Below are 12,303 nucleotides of genomic sequence, written 5' to 3'. Positions count from 1 at the left end.
ACCTTTTACCCATAAGGCACACTGCCTCCCATTTCAGGATGCAACATGGACTTCCATGGAGGAAAGTGGTTTCATATCAAGTGATTCAATTAAAAGCGCACTGTCCTACAAATGACAGTACAGGGTCTCTCTGCAGGTGGGCGGCGGCCCTGGAGGCGAGTGTCCCCCTGTCTAGGAGAAGGAAGCCTGCTGTTCGCCTCCCCAGCAGAGGGGGATTTGTCTCCGTCCCTCCGAGCAGGGCTGCCAGATGAGCCTCTGCACTGAGCTGGTCGTAGCTTCCTTGGCTTCCCCCCATGACCCTGGCCTTGACCTTGGGCCCCATGTGGCTGTGTTTGGAGAAAGTCCTGCTGAAGAGGGAAGCTAAAGGTCCTCTCCTCCCAATGCTGCCCTGTCTCCCAGTTACGTGACATCTTGTCGGTGCAAGCCAATACTGGGCTACGGGACACCCCAACATTGGGTTGACCTTGGCTGGTGCTGAAGCAGGGCTCCATGTGGGGTCAAGTTGAGGATCAAACCAGGCCGGGTGTGCTCAGAGTCAGCCACCCAAACATAAGTCTTGAGAAGTCTCTCCTGGCGTGCCAAAGCACTCTGCGTGTGGCCCAGTCACCTCTGGCTTTTCAGCGGCTGGGACACAGTGTGTAGCAGTGGCCAGAGATCTGGGGTGGGCCGCTAACACGCGGGTGGGCTGCTGGCCCAACGGAGAGGCATCGAGACAGTGCCACCTTGCCCCTCCGGGCCTGGGTGTTGCAGTCCCTGCAGGCCTCACTGCGGGCGAGCGAGACAGAGCTCAGCGGAGGTCAGCTCCGGCCTCCTCTGCCCTCAGGGTCTTTGGGAGGTCCATATCCATAAGGTGACAAGTGGGACCGGGTGCGTCAAAGTCTGCTGTCAAGTTTGCGCTGCTCCCCAGACCCCAGCCTGGCAGCTCCCCACTCCCCCGGCCCTGGAGGGACAGCGACTGGAGTGGAGCACAGAGGGGGTGTTCCCAGAGCTCCCCAGGGCCCAGCCCCAAACCCCTGCCCAGGGACCTCATTGTTCTCGTGCACTTCATGGTCGATGAGCTGCAGCAGGAACCACGTGACGTTCCGCAGGATGAAGGTGGTGATGAGGTTCCAGTGAATCACATTCCGAAGGCAGCGAATGCTCCTGTGGAAGGCCCAGGCCGGGGGTCAGCCGGGGTCAGCCAGGGTCGGCCAGGGTCAGGGTTCAGCTAGGTCTGAGTGCCCAGAGGCCAGGCAGAGGCTCAGCCCGGCATGAGGGTATGGGGTTGCAGTAGGAGCCAAACTCCCACCGTGGTGGCCACGGTTGGAGGTCTCACTACCAGCCCCCCGTGGCACCCCACATGCCTGCCAGTGGGCCTCCCCCACACTCCCTTTGCTCTCTGGCTGCCGGGCCCCTGGAATGGAGGTGGGAAGGTTTGGGACAGCCGAGGGGGGTGCTGTGGGAGGGGGCAGGGAGAAAGCAGGGCAGCACGACTCACCGCAGGGTCAGGAACAGCAGGAAAGCCACCGTGAGGGCTGCCACGGAAACGCAGTGGCCCAGGTAGTTGACCACGAGGGCGATGTGGTAGTGCAGGCTGTACTTCCTCTGCTGGACAGACAGACAGACACACTGGCAGACGGAGGCATGGGGCACACGGAGGGCAGGGCCGGGCGCTTCAGAGATGACCACCCTGCGTGTCCTGACGTGGAGGGCGGCAGTGGCCCCAGGCGGGCTCGCAGCAACTGGCTCTCACGCACAGCTCCCTCCTCCTGGCCCCGGGGGGCTGCGGGCAGGCCCCCCACAGGCAGTGTCGGCGGGGATTTGGACATAGTGTCTTCTGGGATACGCCAGAGATGCAGATGGATTTTTATTTTCTTTTTAATTCTGGACTGGGAGTTGCCACGCCTGTGTTTAGTCTCAGCTCAGACCCCAGGGGGCTGAGCAACTGAGGGCGAGTTGATTCAAATCTCTGGGCCTCGGTTTTGACACCTGTACAGTGGGCCCAGCCTGCCCTCCTGCCGCAGAAGCGGTGGCTGATGGGAAGCCTGAGGGCAGCCTGGGGACCCGTCTGCTCTGGGCGTGGCAATGGGGGTGGGGGTGCATTGGATGCAGAGTCCTTAAGAACAATATCAAAAGCAAGTAAAAGACAGTCTTGCTTTTTATTACCACCCTGGCTGGCAATTCTAAACAGAGGTGGGGATACAGCCCTCCTTGCGGCCCCAGGTGACTGTCTCCCGCACCCCACCTTGGTTTGCCGCCACCGGGAGGCCCTGAGGGGGGGAGGGGAGAACAGGCTGCCAGAGCACCTCTCTCTCTCCTTCACGCCCCGCCCGTCCCCCTTGCTGCCCCGTGGCCCTCGCCCAGTGCCCGTTTGGCTCGCATTTTGAAGAACCGCTCTCTCAGGGTAGACCGATGGTTTTCCACCAGCCCCCCCCCCGCCCCTGCCGCCCCCCAGGACTGTGCTGGGCAATCAGGGAGAGCCTGGAGGCAGGGACGTTTCATTTTGGGTCAGAGCTGAGCTTCCAAGGGAAGACGGCTGGCCCGCTGGCTGGCGGAGGAATCCAGTTTCAGAGAGAATGGGGCCGGTGAGGTGTGAGCGGGACCCAGCTGCCTGTGGGGACTGTCCCTGGGGGGCTGCACTTATTTCCACGTGGAGTCAGAGAGTCAGAATGCCAGATGGGGAAACGGAGGCCCGGAGGAGGAAGGAAGTCACGCAGCCCGCGAGATGTTGGAGCACTGGTCACGCGTGTGCTCCCCTCCGTGTGACATGCCTGGCTGTGTCCTGCGCCAGCCGGACCTCTCCTGAAGGCGGGGCTCTGTGTCCCCTCCTGCGCCTCACCACAGCGTCACTGGACGCAGGGCGGGGCGCGCAGTGGAGCGGTTGGGAGGCAGCACTGGTTCTGCCCCTGTGCCCGGCCTGAGTCGAGCAGGGTCGGGGCAGTGGGGCCACTCACCTTGTCGTCCAAGATGGGCACACACTGCGAGTAGTCGATCCGCGAGGCCCAGGTCCCGTTCCCCGAGCACTCCCGGTAGGCATTTCCTGCAAAAGGCGCCAGCCACCCAGAGGCAGGTCACTCCCCTCCTCGAGAACACTCCCTGGCTCCCCAGTTCCCCCAGGGCGAGGCCCATGCTTTTCAGCTTCCCTGGGCCAGGACACACAGCGTGCATCTTAAAGTACACCGGGAAGTCACGTGTGTGAAAACAGCACTAAAGCCCGCATGCGCACAGCAGCGAACAGGCACGGATAAGCCCATCGTGGGTGCCACCTTTGGCCAGTTCAAACACCCCCTTTCCCTTTGTTCGGTGCCGAACCCAACGTGAGCCCCGGGTTGTGGGCGAAGGGTCACTGCTTTCAGCCACGCCATTTCCGTCCCGATCTCAGTGACGTCCCACTGAACGGGTCCCCGCTTTCCCGCCAGCGCAGCACTTCCGTTTCAATCATCACCGCCAGTGACGTCGCTGGTGTTTACCGCGTGCCCCACCCGCTCCTGCTTTGTGTGCGCTGCCTGTTCGTCTCCGCAGCGACCCCGGGGGGAGGGGCCGACCTCAGCCCATTTCACGGAGAAAACTGAGACACACGGAGATTAGGGTGCTCGCCCAAGGCGCTGTACCAGGATGAGAAGAGGATTGGGACCCGAAGGTCTGGCTTCAGGCTTCGCGTTCTTAACCTCAAGGCCAGGGGCCCCCAACCCGCGGACCATGGACGGTTCCAGTCCCTGGTCTCTTAGGAACCAGGCGCACAGCAGGCGGTGAGCGGCGGGCAAGCAAGTGTAAACATGGCCCACCTGGGCTCCACTAACCCTCACTGGCCCTCTCCTTCCCTATCTCCACCCCACCCCAAACCCTGGGAAAATTGTCTTCTACAAAACCAGTCCCCGATGCCAGAAAGGTCGGGGACCGCTGCTCTAGGCTAGTGAGCACATAGGAATGAGGAACATTGGGGAAAACAGACCCGTCCTGCTGACCTCGGGCCTCGGCTGCCTGGGGGACCACCACATGGTGTCTCTCACTGTTTGAGAACCAGCCTGGATATTAAAGTTGGAATGTGCTATGTGAAAAGACATTTCAGAACCTCAATATCCGATGCACAAAAAGGCAGGTTTTATCTGAGGGGAATGTATGAAGGTCAGAGAATGCTTGTGTTGACCTTGCTTTAAATTCTAGCTTGGACTGCCAATGTCTTCCTCCTAAGACACCTCCTCCAGGTAGCCCACCCTCAACCTCCCAGCAGGAGAAGCACAGCCCACCTGAGAACTCCCAAAGCCCTTTTCTGGCCTCTGCTCTGCATTTCACAATTAGTGTAAATTTTACCTCCCCCACGGGGTTAGAAGTTCTAAGTGATCCATTGTTTGGGGGTGATTTGCACCAGGGCCCTGCTCGCTGGCTAAGGGACAGTTGTTGGCAGATTTGTCTTTGGCTTACGTTAGAGGTACAATATAGGGCTAATTAAAATAAATGGCACCCAGAGCAGAGTCACAGAGCCAGGGGGAGCCTTAGATGGTTTTTGGAAGCAACGAGTCCTGAGATTATTACGTTACTTAAAAAAAACCCCACTTCCGTTGAGCTGACAGCGAGTAAAAGCAATGGGATTGTTAAGGAGCACTTGCTGGAGAGCGGAAATAGTGGGTGGGGGGAGTTCTAGTGGCTTTATTGTTTTTTAAATTGGTGCCCTGAGCGCACAGATTTTTCACCTTCAGGGTTGTTCCTGGTGTTTTCTGGCCTCTGGTGCCTGCCAGCGTGAGGCCACCTCTGGTGAGACAGTGGTCCCCACGTGAGTGGACTGGGCCATCACTGATGACACCGACTCCAGCCCTGACGGGAGGACACGGTGCCTCAGCCCTGACTGTGGCCCCTGGTTCCCTACCGAGGTTTTCTCCCTCCTTGGGGTGGTTTCACCGCAGGAAGCTGTGTTCAGAGAATCTGATGCCTCGGGTCAGTGATGTTGCTGAACTGAAGGACAGAGTGGGGGGGGTGGGTGAAGGCAAAGGAACCCATGTCAAGGTCTCTTAGAAGGGCGAGTCCTTTTGTAAAATGAGCAGTCCCTTCCTGGCGGGGGTTCCTTGTCTCTCTCAACCAGCCTGGGTGAGGTGAGACACCCTGATTCTAGCTGCGGTTCCAAGAGAAAAATTTATCGCCTGGAATGTGTTCATACATGTTACCCAGATTTCTTGAAGTTTAGTGCTAAGCCCCTTCCTCCAGGAAGGCATCCTTGATTGCTCACACCTCACATATCTATCTGGAGATGCCCCCCCCCCCCGCACCAGCTCTCATAGTCCGAGCCTCACACCTGCAGCCCTTGCGCATGACCTGGCATGAGTTGTTCAGGTGTGTGGGGCTGGTCTCTCTGATCAGGTGGGACTCCCTGAGGACAGGGCCTCAGAGTGCTTGTTTCCCAAGGATGGTACCTCATGGGGGTGCTGACGGCAGCGGGGGGGGCTTGTGGATGGGGAAGGGTCAGGATGGAGATGCTGCAAATCTGAAACCTCTCTCGTCACTTTCACGCATGCTGCTGGAGTAGCAGGTTCTGTGAATCCCATCTCATCTTTCTTTTTCTGGAATCCATCCCCGCTGCCCGCCCATCCCCCCGCCCACTCTCTGGTCATCGTGCCTGGGCGGGCACCACAGCCTCCTGTCCTCCGTATGCTCTTGCCCCTCGACCCTTTCTATCCTTTACCTCAGCTGCCAGAGTGATCATGTCGACTTACGCCTAAAAGCAGTAAGCTGCTTTTTATTGCTCCTGGGAATGAATTCAGCTTTCTTGGTGTCATACTCAAGGCCCTGGACACTCGGGGCCCAGCCTGACTTTGCTGACCCAGCTCCAGCAGTCCACGGGGCCGCTGGCATTTGCACAGGCAGGCGGGGCGTACACCCAGCTCTCTGCCGAGCCCCCCTGGGAACACCCTCCTCTCTCTCACCCATGGCTCATGGGCAAACTCCTATCTGACTTTTCAACCCCGGCTCCAATGCCATTTCCTTCTGCAGGCTTCCTCCATACCCGAGATATTAAGTAACCTCTTCTTTTTCTGCACACCTCCTCTAGGTCTTCCCAGCATGGAAACATCGGCCTTCACACTCCATTGCCCTTGAACTGCAGCAACACACCTATTTCCTACCACCATCCAGCACACACACACACACACACACATAACATGACTGAATTTAGCATCACAAAGCAACATTTGTCTTTACCACAGTTACATTTTTCTCTATATTCCATTTGGATGAATTCTATTTATTTTCTGTACGAATGCTCCTCGTGACCCCACTAGATGGGCATCACAACCCACTCCTGCGCCACAATCTGCAGTGACAAACAAAAATCTCTTTTAGAGCATTTGCCGTCGTTCACTATGGGCATCATCTCACTGGGCCAGACCCCACTCTTTCCTAAGGAAGCTGAGCCCCTGGGGACAGGCAGACAAGCCGGCAGAAACCACACTGGAGACATCGGACCCCTCGGGAGCCGGCCATTGAGTGCGTTGTGGGTGGTGCCAAACTGCCTCAGGTCTGCCGAAATCTGGAGCAGCAGAGTCTGGGATGAGGGATGTGGGAGCCAGAGGGGGGCTTCCCTCAGTGGGCTCAGCCATGCCTTTGAAGGAGGTTCTGGCCGCAGACCCGGGGTTCCAGGGGACTGGAAGACAGATGTCCCTGGCTCTTCAGGGGAGCTGGCTAATGAGGACTGCAAGGCCTCAGGCACAGCCCGGCACAGGAGAGGGTAAGGCAGGAGGAGTCTCCCCCAGGAACCACAGGGAGATGGGCACGGAAAGTGTGCGGGCAGGTGGCCAGGCCAGATCACACAGATGGGTGCAGGGAGCTGGGTGTCTGCTGCCACAGCAACACAGATGCCCCTGCCAGAGATTGATGTGGATGGTGTGCAGCGTGGCCTGCCAGGGCCTTGGGGTCTGGGTGGTGCAGGCAGGGTCTCCCCTGCCAGGGCCTGCGGCCTGGGCAGCCTGGACCCTTCCCCGGCAGTGTGCTGGGGCTCTGTCCCCAAGCAGAGCTGGCCAAAGGAAGCCCCCATTACAATGGGCTCTCCTACATTCAGGTGCTGACACTTTGAGAAGAGTCCCCTGAGTGGCCCAGAAGCCTGGCCGGGGGAAGATGGGGACCTATATTCTAGCAGTAGTTTTAGCTCTGGCTGGCTAAGTAACCTTGCCTAAGCCCCTCCCCTTTTGGGTTCAGTTTCCCTTCTCAGAAAACATAATGTAAATTGGTTCTCCATGACGATACTGGCATCGTGGGTGGGCCTTCTACTCGGCTAAGTGCCAATGACAACCATGAGTTATTTGACAACCCGAAACATCCTTACAACTGCCAAGTGCCCACGAGATTGGCACTGCTGTCTCTGACATCCTAACTGGCAAGGCATGGGAGACAGGGACCAGGAAAGACCGACCAATTTTGGTGGTAGTTGGGGGGGACAGAGTGCAAGACAGGTTGGGTGTGCTGTGAGTGGGACAGTGGTGTGGTCATTGGATACATAGAAGAAATGTTAAAGGGGAAGGTAAGGGCAGATGCCGGCAGGAAGTTGGGAAGGGCCAGAAGCAATATTCATTGAAGGAATGTGGTGGCTGTGCAGGACAGAAACTTTCAGCACCACGGACAGCAGAACAAACCCATTCCCCACCACCTCTGTGGGTGCCCTACCTTGGAGAGCTCCTAGGACCCAGCTCTGTCACCCCGCATTCAGCCCACGGCCCTGGGCCCAGCCAAAGGTGACACTAATTCATGTCTCCCTTCAAGCTTCAGCCCTAGATGCTCTAGATGCCTCCAGGACGGCTCCAGCCCCCTGGGGGTTCAGCTGCTCACCTTCCCTAGTTCATGCTGGGTCGGGATTTCCCAGCTAGCCCAAGGGGGTCAAGGTCTACGTGGCCTCTCCTCTGGCCCTTTCTGAAGGGCTACACAGAGCTGAATATACAGGGGCTCAGGGTGGACCGAGGTGATGCTGTTGCCTAGCTGACCAGGTGACCCTGGGTGAGGACGAGAAGCTTGGGGTGGGCTGAGAGGACAGTCTGCCGCCCGGATGCCCAGGCCCCAGCGAGCTGCATGGCAAATGCAGAAGGGTCACATGTGCACTAGGCAGCTAGGGTCTTGCATACGTGCCCCAGGCAGGTCGAGCCCTGCTGTTCTCCAAAACAGCAGCCCTGTGGTCAGTCTCCTCCAGATTCTTGGCAAGAAATCCTTGGCCATCCCCAGAAGCGCGCCCTGGAAACTGAGTCAGCTGGCATCTCCTTGGGAATTTGAGAGTGGGAGCCAACTTTTCCCTCCTTTGGCCTAACGGGTCCCAAAGAGGGGGAGTGACACGTCTGGGGCCACCAGCAATGAACAGGCAGAACGAGCTCTCCCTCTGCTGGGACACACTTTCTCATGGGAGACCCAGGAGCCAGGGTTCCTGGAAGGAAGAGGCCTCCCTGCGCCCCCTTGTCCCAGAAGATGCAGTGGCTGTGCCCCCTGCCAAGCCTCTTCCACTCGGCGTCCAGATGCCCAGAGCACCCAACGCCCAAGGGGCCAGGTGCCCACTGCGAGTCCCCTTGCTGCCTCTCTCAGAACTGGACTGCTCCAGGCCTGGCCATCTGCTTGTTTTCTGGCTTGGGGCCTCACTGGGAAATCTTTGACCTTCCCCTTGGGTCACTGTTCTTAGCTTTTTGGGGAGAGACCTCGCCTGGTGGGACTGGACAAGGACGCTGTGGGGCATCACTGCTGGCTTTCCCCCTCCAGTTAAGAGGCCCTTTGGGGAAGCTCAGTCACGGTCCCAGCAGCATAGTTCCCCTGAGCTTCCCCAACGACCAATGCGTGTCTCCCCGGCTCACACTCCTGCGAGTGTTTAAATGCTGCTGCAGCTAATGAGCGCCAGCCTGCCCTGGGACCCGGCTGGAACATTGCCTGTCTTGATCTTATCACAGTGCATGGGTGATGGGGGCAAGGTGGGGCAGCTAGAGATGCTCACCCAGGCTCAGACCCAACCTTGACCTAGAAGGAGCGCTGGGCTGAGAGAATGGGGATCTGCCCTCAACACCCTAGTTGCCAAGTGGGGAAGAGCCTCCCCAGGGCCATCTGCTGTGACATCGGGGCTGAGGGACAGGAAATTGGGTTCCATTCATCAGGGCTGTGTGGACACTACTCTTGGGGCCCCAGCTGTCTATTCTGGACATCCCCAAGTCCCCAGTACCCCATTTCCAAAAACTCACTCCTGGTGCCTTTCCATCCTTGAGCAGGCACAGCAGGCATAAAGGTCTGTATGTACAGCAGACAGTGAGTATCCTGAATCAGAGAGGCCCTGGGTAGTTTAGTGGAGACCACACAGGGCCTATGCACAGGGAAGGGGTGTGCGGGTCACTGCCCTGCCCAGGAGGGGTGCAAGTAGGAGGACACCCCTGCTCCATGCTCCCTGCTCCAGCCTCCGTTGCACAGGGCTCCCTCCTTGCAATCACCCATGGCAACGCCCCAGGAGCTTGTCGCCATGATGCCGGCCATAGAGGGAGGCGGGAAGGAAGAGGATAACAGGGACCCCTGAGGCAGAGGCTGCTGGGGAATGGAGGAAAGTCAGGGGGAGGGGGCCCCCAGGGCCCATCAAGCTCACCCTCCACCTAGTGCGGAGAAACAGCCCCAAAGAGAAGAAAACCCTGTCCAAGGTGCGGCAAGTCGCTAGCGGCCTGTGCAGCACGAGAACGGGTTCTCAGCCAGTTTCTGTGGAGTGATGTGGGGTAAGGCCGCCGCTGGCTGGCGGAATCCTGCGTCCTCGCGCTCACCCAGCGGTTGCCTCTCTCCAGAGGTCTTTGGGGGTCAAATCAGACTTTCTTCGTGTACATCCCGAAAATCAAGCACTGTCCTTCCAGAGTCTTCCAGGCTTGCACCACTAGGCTGTGGCCAGGCAGCCAGGGCTCTGAAGCGAGCAGAATTGAGGCTGGTGACCCGGTTTGACCCTCGAGGCTGCCAGGGTCTGGCCCCTGTTTTCTCGACCCCCCTCTCCTCTTTACCTATGTCCCCACTCCCCCTTCCACCTGACATACCACTGGCCCCACTTTTTAAGGTTCTATTTAACAACACTGCTTCCTCCATGAAGTCTCCCTAACTTTCTCCCCCCTCCTTTGAAAACCAGCCTCTTCCCTGTGCCCCTACAGCCTGGGCTGTACTGTTTCATTTAGGAGCAAATATCAAGAAGTCCTCTTTAAGAGTTTCTTTCTCTCCCTCTTCCTCTCTCCTTGGGATTCCCTGTGAGGCAGGCTCAGGTCTTCTGCATCTTTGAAGAGCTTGTTTTGAGGGGGAGGGGCAACTCACCCATTGACCCAATAAGAGAGGGGCAGGAAAAGGTGGTCTGGAGGGCTCCTGGGAGGGAGGGAAGATGCGGGGAGGTTGTTCGTACACAAATAGCTGAGACTCCTCGATTCCCTCCTGGCCCACACCTGCAGAGGTAGGACACTCCAGATCACAAGTGGAGAGCTCCCAGAGCCAGCAGAGGCCCTTGGGGGCTGGGCAAGTGTCTTCCCTTCCTGGGGCATTTCCCACCCTTAACCCTTAAGTAGCAGGGGAGGGGCAGGCTGGCCTCTGCATGGAGGCCCTGCAGCTGGGACCCCAGGTATCTGAAGGCCACTGGGGCATCTGTTTCTGTGCTCTCTGTTTCTTCTGCCTTCTCTTAGCCCAGAGTTCTCCCCCACGCACCCACCCAGGACCATGCAGCTGCCATTTTCCTGCTGTCCTGGCAGGGACCGGGATCTCCAGGGTAGCTTCTAGCCTGGGGCCCAGGGCTCAGGGTATGACCAGGTCACATCGCAGACAGAATGCAGACCTGGGTTTCTGGACTCACAGCTTCTACTCCCTCAACCCAGAGCCAAGGGACTGCCTGGGAGCCACTCCCCTTCTCCTGCAGGCTCCACCCCTGCCCCAGGCCTGTGTCAAGGCCTACTCCTGCCCTCTCCAGGAAGCCTTCCAGGAATGCTCCTGTGCTCACCAAGCCCTTCTTTCTAAGAAAACCCCTCTTTCTAGTCTCTGACTGTTGATTTGTAGGAGTCTGGTCTTTACAGAGCCTGGGGATCCCTGAGGGTGGGGATCAGCCTTTCCTATCACCTCTGTCCCCTCAGAGCTGCAGAGGAAGTTCCTTTTTCTTTCTTTTTTTTTTTCCTGAGAGAGAAACATTGATTTTATTGTTCTACTTATTTGCATTTATTAGATGATTCTTGTATGTGCCTACCGGGGATTGAACCCACAACCTCAGCTTATCAGGACGATGCTCTAACCAACTGAGCTACCTGGCCAGGGCTGAAGAGGAGATTCTGCACAAGCAGGCTGACCCAACGGCAAGACCCCTCTGGCTGGAGACTACTCAGCTAATGTGTGTCCATGTGGACACTATGCATGAATCTAGAATGGGGTTCTGGTGAGCAGGGACTCTGTCCTGTCCTTGGGGTTGGGTTAGGTGGAGTGCCCCTTTATCCCCTGTCCTGGAAGATGCCTCAGCACAGATGGGACCAGCCCTTCTCAACAGGTCTGAGATCCAGGAGGCGGAGGCTGAGCTGGGCTGGGCTTAGCAACTGGGCAGGAGGAAAATGGGCCTGGCCAGGAGGGGGCAGCAGCCTCCCCGCTGTAGCCCTGAGGTCCTCAGGGACAGGCAAGAGGAGGGGCCTGAGCAGGGCAGCTGCAGGAGGGGTGGGAGGAGGGAGACACAGAGGGTTTGGGAAGAAGAGAAGGAGGGGACTGGAGAAGGGGCTGGGGAGAGGGAGGAAGAGAGCTGGAGAGGGAAGATGGATGGAGGGAGGGAAGGTGGGAGAGGGGCGGGGAGAGCAGCATGGACAGAAGAAGAGGGAAACTGAGGAAGACATGCTCATAGAAAGAGAGAAAATCCACCTGGAGACAGAGACAGAACCACACCCAGAGTGAACAGAGACACACAGAGGCGGGGAGACCCAGAGACAGACACAAACATGGGGAGGGAGGTGGGTGGGTGCGGAGGAGTCCGAGCAGGACGGAGGGAGGTGGGAGGAGAGTGGAACACAGCGGCCCCCCTGGCCAAACCCCTGCAGGGCTCACGCAGCTCCCTTCCCCTGCCGACGGAGCCTGGGGTGTCAGTGACAGTGGTCGTGCATGCAGGCCCCTCTCAGAGGTAGTGGCACCTGGAAAAGGACCCACGCTGGGTAGCTCTGTGCTCAGCTGAGTGGGTGAAAGTTCGCGGAGACCAAGCTGCTATCCCACCAGGGCAATGCCTGCCCTTCAAAGAATGATGCTTCAAGGGGCATTGGCTGTAGCACCACAAAACTGGGCAGAAAGAGGGGCCAGGACCCTCCTTTCCGTTACCCCAGGCTTCTCCTACGAGCTATTTCCCTGCCTGGA

The 12,303-nt window shown here is 58.3% G+C and overlaps 1 protein-coding gene across 3 annotated transcripts in view; it reads right to left on the bottom strand.

Annotated features, from left to right (window-relative positions):
* The window catches only part of CRHR2 (corticotropin releasing hormone receptor 2), a 37,250-nt gene that overhangs the window by 11,668 nt on the left and 13,279 nt on the right, over positions 1–12,303 (bottom strand). For 2 of the 3 annotated variants that reach the window (XM_045828704.1, XM_045828707.1), the window contains exons 4-6: positions 2,934–3,019; positions 1,478–1,587; positions 1,026–1,143 (exon numbers count right to left, since the gene is read on the bottom strand). In XM_045828704.1, coding sequence (XP_045684660.1) covers positions 1,026–1,143; positions 1,478–1,587; positions 2,934–3,019 — 314 coding nt within the window. The remainder of the gene's footprint in view (positions 1–1,025; positions 1,144–1,477; positions 1,588–2,933; positions 3,020–12,303) is intronic. The other variant, XM_045828706.1, reaches the window with a different exon arrangement.

Source organism: Phyllostomus hastatus, unplaced genomic scaffold (genome assembly GCF_019186645.2).
Source record: "Phyllostomus hastatus isolate PE091 unplaced genomic scaffold, TTU_PhHast_1.1 phas_scaffold_78, whole genome shotgun sequence".
Classification (NCBI taxonomy): domain Eukaryota; kingdom Metazoa; phylum Chordata; class Mammalia; order Chiroptera; family Phyllostomidae; genus Phyllostomus; species Phyllostomus hastatus.
The sequence above is the reverse complement of the archived record's forward strand: the minus strand, read 5'-3'. Positions and strand labels throughout refer to the sequence as shown.